The sequence below is a fragment of the Hyposmocoma kahamanoa genome, unplaced genomic scaffold (assembly GCF_003589595.1).
Source record: "Hyposmocoma kahamanoa isolate Upper Pololo Valley unplaced genomic scaffold, ASM358959v1 117, whole genome shotgun sequence".
In the NCBI taxonomy this organism is placed as follows: domain Eukaryota; kingdom Metazoa; phylum Arthropoda; class Insecta; order Lepidoptera; family Cosmopterigidae; genus Hyposmocoma; species Hyposmocoma kahamanoa.
Genome location: NW_020653397.1, coordinates 371834 through 390273, shown reverse-complemented (window position 1 = coordinate 390273; position 18440 = coordinate 371834). Strand labels below are relative to the sequence as shown.

The 18440-nt window shown below is 38.6% G+C and overlaps 2 protein-coding genes across 2 annotated transcripts in view; both read right to left on the bottom strand.

The window, feature by feature from the left end:
• Window positions 1-118: 118 nt before the first annotated feature.
• LOC113239896 lies at window positions 119-3176 on the bottom strand. Its single transcript, XM_026477058.1, has 3 exons — window positions 863-3176; window positions 370-545; window positions 119-247 (listed from the first exon to the last, which is right to left on the bottom strand). Exons 1-3 carry the CDS (start codon window positions 3027-3029, stop codon window positions 149-151), a joined length of 2442 nt encoding a protein of 813 aa, XP_026332843.1. The 5' UTR covers window positions 3030-3176; the 3' UTR covers window positions 119-148.
• A 1673-nt stretch (window positions 3177-4849) lies between these two features.
• LOC113239924 (serine/threonine-protein kinase D1) overlaps window positions 4850-18440 on the bottom strand; it is a 77169-nt gene continuing 63578 nt past the window's right edge. Inside the window, exons 7-17 of the mRNA XM_026477083.1 lie at window positions 18006-18133; window positions 17672-17757; window positions 14921-15050; window positions 14498-14630; window positions 14232-14414; window positions 13971-14152; window positions 13667-13897; window positions 13377-13560; window positions 12342-12524; window positions 12066-12270; window positions 4850-9645 (exon numbers count right to left, since the gene is read on the bottom strand). Of these exons, the coding sequence (XP_026332868.1) occupies window positions 12071-12270; window positions 12342-12524; window positions 13377-13560; window positions 13667-13897; window positions 13971-14152; window positions 14232-14414; window positions 14498-14630; window positions 14921-15050; window positions 17672-17757; window positions 18006-18133 (1640 nt within the window). The 3' untranslated portion in view covers window positions 4850-9645; window positions 12066-12070. The remainder of the gene's footprint in view (window positions 9646-12065; window positions 12271-12341; window positions 12525-13376; window positions 13561-13666; window positions 13898-13970; window positions 14153-14231; window positions 14415-14497; window positions 14631-14920; window positions 15051-17671; window positions 17758-18005; window positions 18134-18440) is intronic.

The window sequence follows — 18440 nt, the reverse complement described above, 5'->3', positions numbered from 1 at the left end:
TTCTATTTATTACGATTTGTTTCGAGGCCTACGTTCTGTATGAAACGACAAAACGTTCAAATATAGTGAGGGACCGCAAACAGCTGCGCGGGAAATTATGAAAAGAAAAAACCATTTTTAGGGTTACCAATAAATTTATAATTAAAAATCAATGTTTAGAGCGACCGTAGCTGTAGGCTCGTCCAATAGCAGCTACGACGGTCGGCATCATCATCATTGTTTTATTCTTGTAGGCTTGAATAATTTGCTGTGGACAATAAAACCACAGGTTATTGGGGAGTTATTATCAAGGTTACGGTACGCTACTACACTACATAGATACCGTTGGTTACGAGCAAAATATTTATGATTTACACTATTTACACTTACCAATACCAACTTAATAAGGTACACAGCAAAAGTAAGGAAGGAAATAGTCATCAGTGCACTCTCCGAAGATGGGAACTCAACATGCCCGCGTGGCAGGGCTTGAGTGGAGCGTGTCATGCGGTTCCGGGAGGATTTTGCAGGGTTGTCGTCGGGGAATGCAGCCTCGATGCTGTCTTCTGCAGACGGTAATTAAGAGGAATGATCCATTATTGTTCTAACTGAATCTATTATTGCTCATAATTCATAATCATAACGTAACCCCTTTACGATCAGAGTTACTTTCGCATTTATAGTATTAGTTTAGATAAGTTTCAGCATTCTATGCTCGTCGCTGTGCTTAGTCCAAAATCGTAGTATTCCGTAATACTGTCTTATTGTGTTGTATTATAGGGAGTCAAACTTAACCTTATGATTTAAATTTCAAAGGGTCAAAGGGTCAAAGCTTAACGTGCTCTTGGCTGTACGTAAAGAAATATAAAACACGATTACTTACCAATAGTTTTAGAAATAGTATCTCGTAGACGTTCCAAATATCGCACTTTACTATTGACGTTTTTTCTCGTATTTCTTTTAATAGTATCTGTTACTATTTTCAGAACTTTCATCATAGTTTTCATTGTGTTTGGTATGTTTTCACTTGATAATGTTTCTTGCTTCGTATTTTCAGCTATAGTCTCGAAATTATCTTGCTTGGCTTCACTTTTAACTTTGTTCGGGTTTTCTGTTACCATTTCATCACTTACTTTTTTAATACTAGTTTCTACGTCTTCCGTGTCCATGTCATTTACATTTGAATCAATATCATACTTTTGCACATCAATATCAACATTTTCGTTTTCTATAACTTTTGTATCGTCAGATTCTTGTTCACGATTGAAGTCCTCCTCTTTTGTAATGAATTCAGGAATCTTATGTTGTAATGTGATATGTCTCTCATAGCTACTAGAATCAGTTGGTCCTGTAACTTTATTAAAAATATCAATGTTGTACTTTGTCGCTGCAGTAGTTAAAGTAGGCGTTTTGTTTGTTGTAGTAACTTTTGGTATTAGTTTAAAATTTTCTTTAAAAGGTTTTTTGTAAATTTTATCATCGTTTACGGAAACTATTACTGCTTCTAAGTCTTGTGTGGTTTGTGTAGCTACAGGATGAACAATTCCCGTTTTTTTCTCTGTTGTTTTATTGAAACCTTTTTGTGTAATAACTGATGCCTGTTTGATATTTGCTTGGAATGGGATTCTTTGGAAGTTTTTATCTTGATTTTCTTTATTGTGTTGTATAATTGCTAATTCATCATCCGTAAAAGTTGCTTCAGTAGAAGGTAGACGTGTAAAGGAGCTGTCAATTTCATGTCCATTTTTATCAACTTTTGTAATTTTGGTAGGATACACTTTTTTTATATTACCTAAGTTACTTAGTGAAAGTTTTTGGGTGGTAATTTCTGATGACATTGCATGATCTTCTAGTATTTCATATATCATCACCTTGTCAGGGTCTGTCGTAGGGATGGAACTATTGTTTTGAATCCTATTCTTGTCTACTTTTAATTCGGTCTTCGGATTAATGTTAGTGCTTAAATGTATTAGCTTAGTTTGCTCCTTATTACCTTCGAAAATGGCTGTTTCTATTTCAGTTTCTGGCTGGATTGTTATATTTGAGGCCTTTATTGTAGCTTTTTGTTTCACGGTTTGGGGTTTCGAACTTGATCGTATTTTGGGAGTAAGAGTTGTATCTCGCTCAAAAACTATCTTTTCAAAGCTTGACATTTCACTATCCATTTCCAAATTATATTTAGATTTCGATGCCCATGAGTTAGTAGGTTTATGAGATTCAAAAATGTTATCATTTGTAGTTTTTAGCACGTTTGGATTATGAGTTTTCCGTATGATGTCAACTCTTCTCTTATTGCTAGTACTCGGAACTATTTTAACTGCATATTCGTATCGGTCTTCATTAGTTGGCCAATCATGTTCGAATAAATCCTGTTCAGTCACTTTAGTCAATTCTCGATTCGGTACTTTTGTTACCAGCGGATGTTCCGATGGTGTTTTAAACATTGTAGCTTCACTGGTGGTTAATGGTGCGTAGACATTTTTATTATTGATGATTGTTGCTGTATATTCTCCAGTGATCAACTCAACATCGGATAAATTATAAACTTCCAAAGGCTTTATTTCAAAATCATCATCATATTTAATAGGCTTAACCGTGGCTTCAGTAGACTTTAAACGCTGGACGATCACTGCGCTGTTTACTTTCGGGACCTCATGATTAATCAAATCTGCTGTTTTAATACTTTGGTCTGTAACCGGTTTAGGTAGTTTCATGATAGCCTTTTTTTTCGACTCAATATCTTCAACGTTAAAGATCGTCATAGGTTTTTGTTCAGAAATTTCATGTTTGGAGATTACAGTCGTACTAGAAGTTTCATACTCATATCTTCGTACGTCGTCATTGGGTACATTGTGTATTGCTTTATTCCAGTGATATTCCGGTATTGAATTGTTGATGTAAATACGATTTCCTTTGGTTGTTCTTTCGAAGACAGGTTTTTCGAGGGCGGTGTACGTATAGCTGGGTCGTAGAGGTTTCCTATAATGTTGCTGATAGATCTCCACCCACTCTGCGTGCACTTGTATCAGTAGCAGGAGTATTAGATACATAGTGGATGAGTGCGAGGCGCTGACATGATTGACGCGGTGTGAACTAACTGTGACTGTGTCGCGTGCCGTGGAAAATTGAAGTGTATGTTACAGTTATATCAGGGGTGTATAACATTTTCCGAAGGTACTCAAATTCAAGTTTTCTGTGGGAGCCGAGAGTTAAATTCGTTACGTTATTTCCAGTTATATTTCATCGTCATCATCATCCATAGCTAAATTTTATCCACTGCAGGCCTTAGCGCTAGTTCACCCATCTACGATGATAGCGCCTACCCTTCTCTATAACGACTTCTTGGCCATCACACGGTTGTACCTTTATTCCAGTTTTATTTAAACATAACATTTTTAATCAACACTTAGTTTAGTTATTTAGTTAAAACATTATTCAAATGTATACAAGCAAATTATAGTCTGTGATAAAAAACTGACTTCACGTAAATACAGTTGTGACTTTATAATGTGTGGGCGATTATTCGGTCCGTGCGCGCAGAATAGTCGCTCAGTGCACCGAATCACAAGGCGTGACTCACATGTAGATTAATTCGCACAGACGCTTGATTTTAAGCCATACAATTGCCACTAACAGCCATTAAAATAATATCTGTTGGTGTAACTGACTTCTTAATAGCTTGTGCCTTGATTATCAAACTCGTTATTAGCAAACAATTGTAATTGTAAGCATATAGTAGTGTTGGACATGCCAACGGTAAAATCTTTGGTGGATTTTAATTTATCTATTAAAATAATGAACTTTCTTTTACATGCATAATTAACGTAGGTAATATGTATGTGTATTGTATGTATATGACGAGTAACCACAGTAAGAATAAAAATGTTATTTATTCAAAACGGTATTTATTGTTTAAATATTCATTAACACAATTTGTAAATTGATCACGTCGCAAAATTCTTACTCTACAACATCAACGAGCGGGACGTCCCCACTGAGCTCAGGCGTTGACTAGTTCACAGAGCATCACTTGATTCAGTGCCAGATTCAGGTCTTTGTAAATGATCGAGTAAAACAAGATTTTACATGGTATTATTTACAACACTAAATTATTTATTTATGTGATTAAGTATAGCTGCATAGCACAAAATGAAGCGTCAAGTATTACCAAATATCTCTGTTAACTTTTCACAATCGATTCACATTTAAAACTTGCAAACTAGATCGGTCAGAATTATTTTAACTTTCCACGACTTTTCCACAAACGGTGGATAAAACAAAAGACCAAACCAAAAATGTATGTAAGAAACCGATTTTGCTTTTGTATCACGGTGCGGTGTCCATATTTGGTTTCACTATTTTTCATTGTACAGACGTTAAATACACGTCTGTTGTAGTAGCAAATCGATTGTTAGATCGCTCGTGAGTCAGGGCGGAAATCCCGCGCACGTAACAATAATTACTTCCAAACGATCCTATTATGTTTCTTTGTAGACTAAACTACGGTCAATCTGTGAGCTGCGCTTTTCACATGAATCTACAGTTTATTTATTTTTGACAGCTTTTAAACCTTACTTTTTCACGTAGTAATATAATTTTACTTAATTATCTCGATCTCAATTGCTCGATACTCTATTAGTTTAGAAAGAAACATAATACAATTAGTCTCGTTATTTTCTATCTACATTTTACACCTAACATCCATTACATTTGACACTTTGTTCGGTACTACACTGAGAGGTATGTATATCCGCTTGTGTGTATATATATATATATATATATATACATACACACATACATACACACAATGTATATATATATATATATATATATATATATATATATATATTTATATATAGTAATTAATATAAAATATCTATCGCTAAGATTACACTTGGGGGGTTGGTCCAAATATTATGCACTTAGTCTGTATTTTAATTTGGAAAAAAATCCAAAATAATTTAGGAAGCGTTGGCGGAAATAATACTAAGTCACTAAATGTACAAAAGCGAATTGGACGTAGTTCAACAAAAAGGATCCAATCCACATACACTCACTTTCGAGACACGGCAGTTTGAAGTTTAAAAATGTTTCTCACTCTTGTTTTATTTTCAAAACTTATAATGTCATGTAACTCCAGAGATAATTATTGATGTTTATATGTTGGATTTTTCTTGCTGATCTAACAAGTTAGACTTTAGGAACCGTTTGGTACACATACCTCATTTTTTGATAATTTTATGGATTTCATTCTTTTTGCTTAACTACGTCCAATTGTTGCAGATTCTATTGCATGTTTCATATAGAGGGGCAGAGCAAGAACAGGGATCGTGCGGGTCGCACCAACATCGCAGGAAATACTATATTATTAAATTGGCACAACTTGCATTTGGCTTTCGGTATTTTGCGAACTTATACTGACAACAGAAGCTTATAAGAGTCAGTGTTGTCTTTAAAAGCAACTTGTTAAGTTGTAGTGAAAATTTTGCTATAAAATATTATATTGGTTTCTTTGGGAAGACACACTTTTGTATGATGAAACTGCGATATAGTATGCCAGGTCGAAATTGCTCGACGATTACTGTACATGCTTTTGTATTTTCGTCTGTTTTAATTTAATGTCAGCATGAGCAATAAAGGCTATTCCCACTTAACTTTATTGGCTCGATCGGTTGGGTGTTCCTTGGTACTTTTGTGCGGCGGTGTGGTCACTAGTTTTCGTAATCAACTTAGTTTTAGGTAAAACTTGCATTAGAATCGTCAACGTAAGACTAAAATAATATAGCTAGAGTAATCGTCGTCTTTTTATTATGAAGCTGCATCGTGTAGTCTTTTATTTTGAAGGTTTTTTTAAAATAACATTATTTCATGGTTCGTTTTTATTAATTAAGGTTAATTCATAGTGAAAGAGCCTAACAGTAGCTGCGGTGTTCATTGTTAAATTAATGGAAAGGAAGACAGAAGTGTCAATAATTACACTTCGCTCAGCAAAAAGGCTAATCGACATAATGTATATAAAAATGAACCACAAGTCGTCTAAAAATGTGTGGTGATGTACCCCTATAGCTAAACGGACAAGATAAAATTGACATATTAATATACGTTACTTTAAATATTTACAGTAACACTTACTTACATTAATCTTGTATAGGTAGGCATTAAAAAAATCTAACCCCGTTTAATAAATAATAATTAAAATGCGATATAGCTCGAAAAGTCAGAGATCACAGAAAATGGAAGCTTGCATTGCGCTACTTGGTAATAAAAAAAACAATTTAAAAAATCACAGATGTAAACAGTAAGTATATGGAATGAACAGTAAAACTATTTGCGATAGTACTAAGAATATGAAATACATACTGTTACATTACATACGTGTCAACAATATAAATAATACGATACATTGAGGCCAGCGTATACACTTTCTATGTTGGGTCCCTATACTCTTCAGTTTCCCAATAAGGGCAGCTATTCAGTCAATGGCATGTTGTCCGACAGAATGTCTTGACCGTCGATTCATCTATAACAAACATCTGAAACAGGTGATGAATTCGTTCGCTACGAATTTCATCGGATTGTTTTGTCTTAGCTTTTGCGCTAAAGAAAAATAAAACTAAAGTAAAAATGGTCAACTTTAGGTGAGTTGGAAATCGATCGACAGAAGTATTTTGGTCGTCGGTCAACATGTGGGACAGTGAAGTTGATACTTATATCGATAATTCAAACCTTATCATTCTGATGCTAAGCCTATATAACACCAAAAGGTGTATTTGACGTAAAGACAGCCATCTCATCTCGGTGTAAAAGTTCGTTGAAAATCCTTACGTAAATTCGAAAAAATATAAAAATCAGTAATAAATTTCACTTCAATTATTCTCATGATTTTTAAAATTTTAACTTGTGCAAAATATTAACTTTGATGAAAAATATGACAAATATTTAGTTTGTTTGCACAAACGGTTTTTGTAACTTATAAAATGCTTGGCCTGGCTTAACATTACAATTCGTTATTATGCAATAAATTGTACGCATACCAATAATTACTTAATAAATATTAGACAATACATTTCTATCCAAATTACCAAATTCTCTCATTGGTCATGGGAACTTCAGTTTCCATAAAGATTAAATTGTTTTTTCCCTTTTGTTCGTCAAATTTCTAACTCAAGATAAAAATGAATTCTAATAATCGCAATCGATTCCTTCTAAACAGATGCACCGTAACTATAAATCCTATTTGAAGTTCCACTGCAAAATACCACCAACTGTTCCGTTTAAACAGGGATTATTTATAATACACAATTCAGCAAGGCGAGCTCAAAATTTCAAGCAAGTCCTTCTGCATGCAATTCGTAACGCAGGATCGTGAATACAGCTCTTTACTTGGTGTTTAAATGGACGTACACACTTACCACGTTTAAAATGTCGTTGGTGGTACTAACCATGGTGGATTATTCAAGTTATTATCTAGATCATAACGTTTATTAATTGTACTCCTTACGCACAATCCACAGTGGTGCAAAAAATTTAAATAACAATTTTAAGACTATTTAGGCCGTTAATTAAGAGGCGCTAGACGACTCTTATAACTCGCACAAGTCCATTTGAGTCTGCGTACTTAGTCTGCTTCTCTTTCTTTCGCGTCGTGATGAAAGAGACAGAGCAAGTGCAAAGTTTCAAATTTACTTCCGCGGGTAAGTTACAACATTAAATTGTAAAAAATTCTAAAATCGTCTACAATAAACTCATCATTCTTAAAACATTTAGTTGAGGAACCTTAATAACTTTTGTATATTTATTTTTAATGATGATTTTATTAAAGTGTTATTATCCGTCGAGCAGCGAATACTTAAGTTAAGAAATAGGAAGAGGTTTAAAGTTCTTAGACTAGAAAGACTTAGTTAAAGAAGTATTAAGGAGAAATATTAACTCAAAGAGTTTTTTAATAGTACGAGGTTTCTAGATTTGGGATTTCTTTTCAAATTTTCTATTTACTTTGACGTGCCAAATCTCTTTTTATTACAAATGATTTTAGCCCTGTACCGTATTTTTAATTAAGATTAAGATAAAGCATGACAGAATCGGCACCGTCATGACGTTAGTTCGAAAATCATTATTTGTTACCATTCGCATTTTGCTTATTCTATTGAACAAGTTCTACATTTCTGCATTAATTCGATATTATGCCAAGTAAAAATTTGCTCTAAAATTAGTTAAAACAAAGTTAAAGTTACATAAACCACATCATAAATGTACGCATTCACAACAAATTAATAAAAATCAACGTGTATCTAAAAACTAAATTAAACTCCCGTAATAAATTAAAAAAATCTCGTTTGGATTAAAACTACTTAAAGTAACCGTAGTGTTTATAACATCGAATAAAGACTGACAAATTAAATATTGACCCTGGCTATTTCTCACAGCAATACACTCGAAAATGTAAGCCTGGAAAATTTAATTAGAGATAATACATTGACGTTTAGTGGGATACTAGTTTTTGACGAAATATATAGATAGAGTTGTCTTAAAAGATTTGACTTCAATGATTCATTTAAGAGGGTAATATTGTGTTTGAATAGTCAGTTGTAGGTATTCATTTATTATTATTAAATTATAATGTTATCAATGTAACAAAAAAAATTTAATATACTCGTAAGTATGTAGAGACCGAATGTAGACGAAATGTTGTTTGGTTACAGTTTCTTTTCTCTGTTTGATGGTAACAAGTGTCATTAGTGGCTGTCAGATAGCTATTTCTAATTAAAAAATCAGACTATTGTGGGTCCACATTTAATTTGTTTGTCTGATCATAACTTAGGAATGCAATAGACAACCGAAATCAGAGTGGCGTAATACATGAAAATGATCCTCTGTAGTAATAAACCTCGTTTCCTAAACTAATAAACCTCGTTTCGTATACGTGAGTCAATGCGCACATATTTTGCATATAATTATTGCATCTGTCTTTTGGCGACGCATTAATGCTCACGATTATTTATAATGGAGTTTTTCCAAGGATAGGTTTTAGAATAAACTGTGTACACTTTGTGAAATACTTCAAAAAGTAATTGACAAAATATCATTTTCAAGCAAACGCCACAATAAATGTAATTGTTACTTAATCCAGGTAACTTTTCACGTTAAGCTAAATTGCAAATTTAACAATAAACTCAATCTCTATCATTAAATTCATGTCACGCTTTGGATAAATTTTGTTGCGAGTATAACAAAACAAATCTCTTTAATGAAAATATAACTCAATAAAATAATAATCAATATAAACATAAATTTATGTACTTTGCTTTTCAATATGTTATGCATGGGTATACAAAATGTCTCGACATTGGAGGAGCTGTCTACTCGCTTATTTGCGTTAAAAGTGCAGTAGCAAACATTAACTGACCAATCACACTTTATTATCACGTAAAATGCAGCAACAAAATTCAAAATTGACCAGTCACACGGCTTTAAACGCTTTGTATTGTAAACTACTGCATTCTTAACGTGAATAGAATATACGCTGTTGCGGAGGTGAGCTCTAACCGATTTTATCTGATGTTGAGGATTTGTAATATGTAGAGCAGTTTTCTCCACTTAAATCGAAGACGCTTCTTCTGAGCTGCCACTGTTGTTTTCAAATCTGTAGGAAACGTAGGTTTGGCCCTGTAAAAGATTCTGAATTGTATTAATTTGTTATAATGAGTAATATAAATATCGAACTTAGAAAAAATCCTTCGATCCATTGGGATTCGAACCGACGTTTTCTAGCATACCGTGGCAGACGCAATGCCAACTAAGCTACGGCGCGAACCAGCGGACCTCACGAATTTTTCCATGTGCTTGTTGTCGTATATTTGTATTTGGTTTTTCAACTTTTTAAGAGTAATTTGTTTCATTAACGAAGTCGTCTATACATGTGAATATGAGGTGTAGTTTTCTACATGATGTAATCTATTACCATTACCAAGGAAAAGCCTAAAGTTAAATTATCGAAAACAAAAAAGTCAGCATTATCATATCATCTAACAGAAAAAAAAATGAGGATTTGGCGAGACAACGCCGAGCTCTCTCTATAGTCGGTAACATGATCGCAAGAAACTCCTGTCTAGGTCTAGAGACCTATTGTCAAAGTTTCTAAACTTATCAACTTTGGATTGAATGTGTGTGAAAGTACGATTTCAGTATTACAACACCTTCACACATCTGATGAATCTGGAGCGATTCTAGCATTTTGGCAAATTTCCGGTTGACTGCTTACGTTTCACAATGTGACCATTATTTTCGCAAATTAAAAATTGTTTATTTTTTTATGCAAAATATAGTTTGCTTGCAAAAATAGAGCTGGCAATCTCACCTGATGATCAGCGACGATCTGGTGCTTCGCATTAGTCCGAATAATGCTTGTTCACCTTGAATAGCTCTAAATTGTAGTTTTCGGTAGTGTATTCCATGCCTTTGTCGTACAGATAAGAAGGAGAAGCAAAGCGTTTTTTAACACTAAAGTTATTTTACTATCACGATTGTTAACTGAAATACGACATATATTGTTTTATCATATTATGTCGAGAGTTTATCAATTCGGGTATAATATTGCCGTGAAGTGTAAAATGGATGCAGTTAATTCCCGTAAGAAAGGTGGGGGAAGCTGACTCAATATTATATTAAATACAATACAATATTATCATAAAATCAACGAAGAGCCGTTCATGGACTTTGTTAGTATGATTTTACGTTTTGGTTTATGCCTAGTTTATGCCTAGTTATCAATATATTTTTGTATACTTGTAGAAGTTGAGAATAAAGGAATTGTAAAACAATGTATTTTTAAAATAAATGTAAGAAGAACACAATGCAATTTATTCAGTTCGATCATAGATTTTTGTTTTCTTATTTCTTGGCACTATGGCGTTCAGCCTTTGGCCATATGCAATTCTATTGGGTTGCCAATTTTTGGTAATTCTTCCAAAGAAATATTTTTTTCCTTCTTCAAAATCATCAATCATTGTCAGATTAGGTAACGTTCTTGTGCGTACGTTTCATTTTAATCATGATTGAATGTTTACCTACCTGAAGTATTGTTTATTTTATAGTACACACATAAAACATTAAAGCTATGAAATACTTAATCAAATAATCAATTAAATAGTAATGACATAAATAAAAAATAAACGACAATGTGATTAAAAATTTTAGACAATATTTATGAAAGATAAGGAAGTTAGCAAAGGAACGTCTGGACAAGAGGCCAACGTCAATGTCAAAATTGTTTTTTTTAAATTTATTAAGGCTTTGGCAAAGCCATCAGCCTAAACATGAAGTTTGTTTCTGTAAATATGGCCGCCACAAAGACGATAGGCAATTTGAGGCGGCGTGTTTGGATTGACTCGGGATTCCTTAAAACGGGCCGATACGGATATTCTAGTTCGAGAATCGCGTTTTAATCTTCGATTAAGGCACAATAGCACTATCCTATTCCTCTTTAAACTAGATTTCACAAAATAATTGACAGTCAAAATAAAAACGACACTTTTCCCTCCAAAAGGTCCAGAGCGAATCTTAAAATTGAGATTGAGAACAGTGTGACCCTTTGTCGCAGATTTCTGCCATTTGTGTAGATTTAATTTTTATTGCGGCAGAACATGTTAACGTTGTATTAAATGAGGTCGAGTTTGGGAGATTTGGGAATATTCAGCAAGTTGTTTATTATTTTTGGCAACAAACAGAAAAGTTATTATTTTTTGCTACTGCAAACAAACGTTATGAAGCGAAATACAAGACAATGCTGCGAGCATAACCCGTATCAACTTTACAACCCTAGCCTCTACAGGCTGTACTCGATTAGCTTTTTTGATGCTACGATAATGAATCACGAGTATTGATGGGTCTCTTCACTGCACGTCGTCACAAACACTGGGTCACGAAATAGACGGGCCGTCGCCGTCCGTCCTTGATCGTGTTCATGGAACGACTGCGACGCCAAAGTAGAAGTTCAGCTCGGCTCCAACGCTCGTCCGAGCGCGGCCGCTCCTCGCGAATGCGAGACGAGAGAGAAACGACTCGTGTCGAGCGACCGCGCGACTCACCCGAGTCAGTGGCGCGGCTCCTCGGGCGGCTCCCAGCGCGCGTCGTCGGAGCAGTGCGTGAGGTAGCGCGCGCCCACGCGGGCCTCCAGCGCGCGCAGGTCCAGCCACGCCTCGCGCGTCTGCAGCCACGAGTGGCCGAAGGCCTTGTCCACCGACAGCCGCTTGCGCTGCTTCACTTGCAGCAGGTTGTTGATCAGGTCGATGGCTGCGCACGAGAGCGTTAGTCGCCGCGGCTGCGGGCCCCGAGCCTCGCCGCTCGCCCCTCGCCCCACTCACCCTCCGCCGAGATGGTGCGCCACGGCTGCGGCGGGTACATGAAGGCGGCGTTCTGGATCTGCTCCGAGATGTCCTCGTCCTCGTTGAAGGGGAACGTGCCCGACAGCGACACGTAGATGATCACGCCCACCGACCACATGTCCAGGGAGCGGTTGTAGCCCTTGTTGCGGAGCACTTCCGGCGCTGCAACGTCGCACGGTCGGTTTCGCGGCTCTTTGGAGCTAACGAACTCGACGACAGAATCGACCTCGGAAGGGATCCGTTCATTTTTGGGCCCAATTGCGTGCCGAGGTACGACTTATGTCGAAAAATTTCTATAATTACATAGGACAATATCCGTTAACTTCGATTAACCTTTTTAACTTTATAGTAGAAAAATTGCTGGAAAATGTAATTCCACAATTATAAGAATAAAGAATACTGCATTCAACGAAACCTAAATTAATATAATTTGATAGCTGTCACGTAAAGAGTAGCGAAAAGTCAGTGATGAATATATCAAAAACACAATAGTAATACTGCAAAGAAGTGAATCAACCGAAACACAGGCGTAATAAAATGTCCCGTGTTGACCGTGTCATTAAGTGACATTTTAACAATTTAATACTTCAGGACATGGTTGTAGTCAACCTTATTAGGTATCGTAATAATATAATAATGAACTCGTAGTAAATGAATTATAAAATAAGTAGTGGCTACATAACTGACACGATTAGATCTATTTTTTAAACAACCCCTATAGCTGGATACCTACCTGGATAAGCATAGACATTGCCATATATTATTATTGTGTTGCCAGTCATTTACATGTTCGAACGACAATTTTTGGTGGTACGAGTGATTATTAAATTCTATTTCATTTTTGTACGACTTCATCGTAATTTTTCATTCAAAAATATGTGATAGTACTTGAGGTACATCTTTGGGCCCAATTTGTTTGAAAGAAAAAAATGGATCCTTAATGGATAAGCGTTGGGTGGAATGAAAAGAGAGCGAAAGCGGGCTTCGAAGCTTAAAGGAACTACGAGCCGTTACCCAAATACGCAGGCGTGCCAACGACGGAGCGGCGGAAGGACTTCTCCCCGATGATGCGCGCGAACCCGAAATCGCACAGTTTCACCTGCGGGAATTCCTCGTCCGAGGAGAGGAGAACGTTCTCCGGCTTCAGGTCGCAGTGCACTATGTTCTTTTCGTGCAGGTGTTTTAAGGCTACTAGGATCTGGAAAAACATGAACCTTTCGTATCAAATTACTTTGGATATTATTGTAAAATTTTTTTGGTATCTAGCGAAAGGGGGAGCGAGTCGCGCCTCGCCAGGGCGGTACCTGGGCGACAAGAAACTTCGTAGTCCTCTCGGGCAGCCGCCCCTTCTCGTGCGAGAGGATCATCTCGAGCATGTCCCCCTTGAGCTTCTCCATGACGACGAAGATCCTCTCCGGCGTCTCGAACATGCGCTCGAGGTTCACCACGCCCGGGTGCGACAGGTTCTGCAGGATCGCCACCTCATTTTTCAGCTGCGCCTCCTGCTTCGTCGGGAAACGGAGCTTGTCTATCACCTGAAACGCGACGGCGTCTCACTTTCCCGTTCACCGCATCGGGCGCGGGGCGCGAAGGGAACCGGGCGGTTACTTTGATGGCCACGGGCCGCTGCGACCTGCGATGCAGCCCGCCGTAGACGATGCCGAACTGGCCGGAGCCGAGCACCTCGTCGGGGTGGATCCGGTAGACCTGCGCCATCTCCGCGGCGCGGCCGGCGCCGTCGCCCTCGGCCTCGGCCTCGTCGCCGGCGTCCGCGGCGGCGCCGCCGTCGGCTGCGGGCAGGCGAGGGGGCGGTGAGGGCGGTGAGGGGCGGCGGGGCGGCGGGGCGGGGCGGGCCGTGACGCGACTCACCCGCGTGGTGCGTGACGGTGACGGGCATGAGCGCCTGGCGCACGGCCGTCTCCCAGGAGCGCGCCAGGTACGCGCCCACGCCGGAGTCGGGCGGCGGCAGCGCCACGGCCGCCGAGCACAGCGGGTCCACGCCCACCAGGTAGTCCACGTCGGCCGTGCGCACCTCGAAGCAGTGCATCACGTCTGCGGACGCAAGGGGGCGCTGCGGGAGCGGCGGGCCACGAGGCGGCCCGGGCGCCGGCCGCCGGGCGCCGGCCGCCACTTACCCGAGTGCGGCTGCCGCGCGGTGTCCACGGCCAGGATCTCGTTCAGGGGGATCTCCTTGTAGTACTTGGAGCCGTGCTCGGACGTGAAGAGCGTTATGGACTTGCTGTCCAGGCGCCAGTAGTGCCGTTTTATCTGCGATCGCGTCGAACAGGGTTCGTCACTTGCTATTCGTACGGTACTTTGACAAATAAAAGCATTACGAGGCGCGCTGCGGCAACGCCGACGAGGCCGTCGTCGGAATCCCGCGTCCGCCCCGTGAATAACGGAGCGGCGAAGGCAGGATTGCGACGTCCGCTTCGGCCCGTCCCCGCGCCGACCGACAGCAGCGGCGGAGGCGAAACGGAAACGCGCCCCTGCTCCGCTTTGTTTTTGCGCGTGTACAAAATAAACGATACAGATATTTACGTGAAGGGGCCACCGACCGTTTTGTCCTTGTTGGTGAAGTGCACGAGCCAGCCCTCCTTGAGCCACTGCCCCTCGCGCTTCTTGGTGTGCCTCACGGACTGCACGATGCGCATCAGCGGGATGTTGGCGCTGGGCGACGACGACGAGCTGCAAGCTCGCCAGTCAGCTCAAAAGGAACCGATTCAAGGGGGAGATCGGGGGACGGTGGAGAGGCCACTTGTGTACTCGTTGCTTATAATCATGGTTTCTTATAAAACTACTCCTAGCGACAGTGACGCGACAGAAACAAACTGTTCCTACATCAACTTCAACTCGCTCGGTTGGGCACGTATTTCTGACGTCACCACGTCAAGTTTAGCATCTCATTACAAACTGTGATTATAAAGCAACAAACAGCCTCAATTTCCCGTAATGCTTACATGACAGTAACCACAACGAACAATAAATTTATGCGTAACATACATTGACTTACAATTATATGGACGTCGGGTCCGCGCTAATAAGTGTCCGAACTTATAGGGCGTTAAAATCGTATACAGAGCGTCATTCACGCTTTACTCCCTGTTTGTTCGACTGACAGCGCGCTTGTCAATGGTGCCGTATTGTGTAGTAAAATCTTGTAAAAATTACTCAACTAATGTGAAAAAACAAGATGGTATATCATATTTTCAATAAGTACTACATTGTGTTATCATAGTTATCATTTAAAAGTGTTATTTTATGCACTAGTATTATAATAATATTTAATTTATATTTAAATTAATCGTAAATATAAATTACAAAAGCGATCAAAATAATCAAATAGCTAACTGTCTCTTTCCGACTCATAGCTTGCGTAGAAGACTGAACGAGACCTATCACGTCAATTTCAATTGTTTCAAACACAAACGTTTGAAATATTTAGAACAAAAATTTCATAGAGTCGCTTTGATGCTAATGTTATCATTAAAATATTTTTAATACATGTTAGTAATACTTTCAAATATTGTTGTACTCTTTCTACGGCTTGGAGTTACGAATCAGAGACCGAAAATACATTTGCCCGAAATAATATTTGCATGAATTTCCATAATCCTGAAAGTATTTTTTTAGGTTTTTTTTTAGAATATTACAAAACAAACCTAAGCTAGCTTAGTCTTTTCTTTGTAATAAGCATCCAAAACTCCCTAAAGCATAACGGTTTTATTATGAATCGGTTTTCAGGATTATGAAAATTTGGCTTTACGTGTAATTTGATTTTAAAAAAATCGAAACATCGGGACATTTCTTATGGCATGGCATAATAAATGTATTTATTTCAGTTTTCCTCGAGATCCTATACTTAGCTCAATATGGAGAAATATAATAGCTGAATCGCGATGAGAAGAACATTTTATTCCGAAAATATACAAATTTGTTTGCTCGGCTCATTTCAGACAATCGGATATGTACATAACCAGCAAAGGCTTACGAAAATTAAAAAAAAAAGCTTTGCCAACATTGCTAGTAAGAACTGGTTTTTGGCGCCTAGGCATTATATTAAATTTTATTAAATTTATATTAAAGCTTTGGTATGTGATTACATCAATGAGTGAACTGTGCATAGAAAGGAGAGAATACAGGAATTTATCTAGTAAACATAGCTTGAATTTAAAGAGAAAGTGACAAGTATTAACAGAGAACATCTTACAATGTCAAAATGCATTAAAAATCAAAAGTTGGATGAATGACAAAATATACCAACTTAAGAAACAAAGAAGGTAATTGAAGCAGACTGACACTGCAAATTAAATAGGATTTTTTTTAAAGTTTAAGCAATTTGTAGCTTTCACATGCAAACAATGGATAATAATACAAGTAGTACAACCTTGATAGCCTAACGGTTTGCACTGTGGGCACTGGATGAGAAGTTCCCGGGTTCGATACCGGTAGGATCAATTTAACAAATTAACTTTTCTAAATGGTTCTGGTCTTGGTATTCTATTGTAAGAGAATCACCTGGTCTGCAACTAGGGAACTCTCTGTACATACTCCCCATGAGTATCAGAGCAACAGAATCCCAGAGCAGAACCAATTTACAGAAGTTCATTTCCCAAATTGGTTCTACCGGGAATCGAACCTGGAACCAAGAACGATGGAATTTATTTCGGGGCACAACTCAGAACACCCAGGCCAAAACAACTTTCGAAAAGTTCACATTTAGTTTTATAGTTGATTGAGCTGATTTTTTACGGTTTTAAAAAAAAAAATCTCGAATAACTTGAGAAATCGGGTACGAGAATTCTCGGAACTCAAGAAAAAAATCAGACACCCTAGCTCGTAATGAATAGCATTGTATAAAATTCAACATTTACATATAAAATTTATTTATTAATAATAAAGGCTACTCCATTATACCTGTGTTCAAGTACTTTTCACTAGAAGCTACATATGGTGCATTTTGGTAAGTTTCCAGTAGAAGCTGAATATGGTGTTTTTTTGCGCCTTTCAATTGTTGCAAGCAAAATTAGGCAGTACTGCGATGACTTTACAATTTAAATTCAATGTTTTAGCTTTTTCATATTCCTTTACATGTCACTACGTTTAAATAGGTTGACTTGGGACGTTTTTTTCGTGGTTTTTGTATTAGACCCGTCGTCCATTTATTTGTAAGTCAATGGTAACATAAAAATAACGTCGAACGCAACAACGTTCCGTCACCTTCAAACGAAGAAACTCCACGAGACAAACAATAAACGTCACAAGTAACACCCCTCCACCGAGAACTGCTCGACCGGTTACTGTATCACCTGCTGGGGCGACTGGCCGACCGCTCGGGCAGCGTGTCGCGCTGCGGCTCGTCCGAGTCGTCGTCGCGGCGCCGGCGCAGCTGCACCTGCAAATTTTGCTCACAACATTGCTCTGTCGGGTGGACTCCGCTGATCGGTTGCAAGTTTCATTTAAAAAATATGAAGTATTCTGGCGAATTTGTAAATATAATAAATAAAACATATAATTTGTTGATACGAGTTGTTTTTCTATAAGATATTTGTTTTTTGTTAGAATTAATAGTTCCACCGCAGCGTTCATTTGACAGTTTTAAACGCCACACCCGCGAACGGTTGGTTTATCATGAATAGGTACCTCCTGTTCGTCGTTGAGGCTGCCGTTCTCCGCGCCCTCGGGCCCGCCGTCGTCCGACTCGTCGTCAGGCAGGCGCGCGGTCTCCGACAACTCGCTGCCCGAGATGCTGCTGTTGTCGTGGTACTCGCCTGCATTGCCATCGCTTTTATGGGGTGCATGCAGACGACCCACCGTCGACGATACATATTCCGAAATGTCCTTACGCAGAACTTCGTCTCCGGTCGGAGGGTTGCGTAAAGGCCCGTCTACACGTGAGAGTTTTATCGCGAGCAAACTTGCGCAAGCCACGTGCGTCATCGTCACAGGTGACCACTTTCACTTAAACGGCAAACATGCGTACATTTATAAAAACGGAAATGATTCTAAAGCTCGCTACTTCATACAGTGTTTTTGTTTCGGGAAATCCGAACCATGGAAGATACAAGGAAACGGTCT

Coding starts and splice junctions, on each gene's coding strand:
- LOC113239896 (XM_026477058.1), bottom strand. CDS start 3,029: ATGTATCTAATACTCCTGCTACTGATACAAGTGCACGCAGAGTGGGTG. Junction 546..862: donor TACTATTTCTAAAACTATTG/GTAAGTAATCGT, acceptor TACCGTCTGCAG/AAGACAGCATCGAGGCTGCA. Junction 248..369: donor ACCTTATTAAGTTGGTATTG/GTAAGTGTAAAT, acceptor TATTGTCCACAG/CAAATTATTCAAGCCTACAA.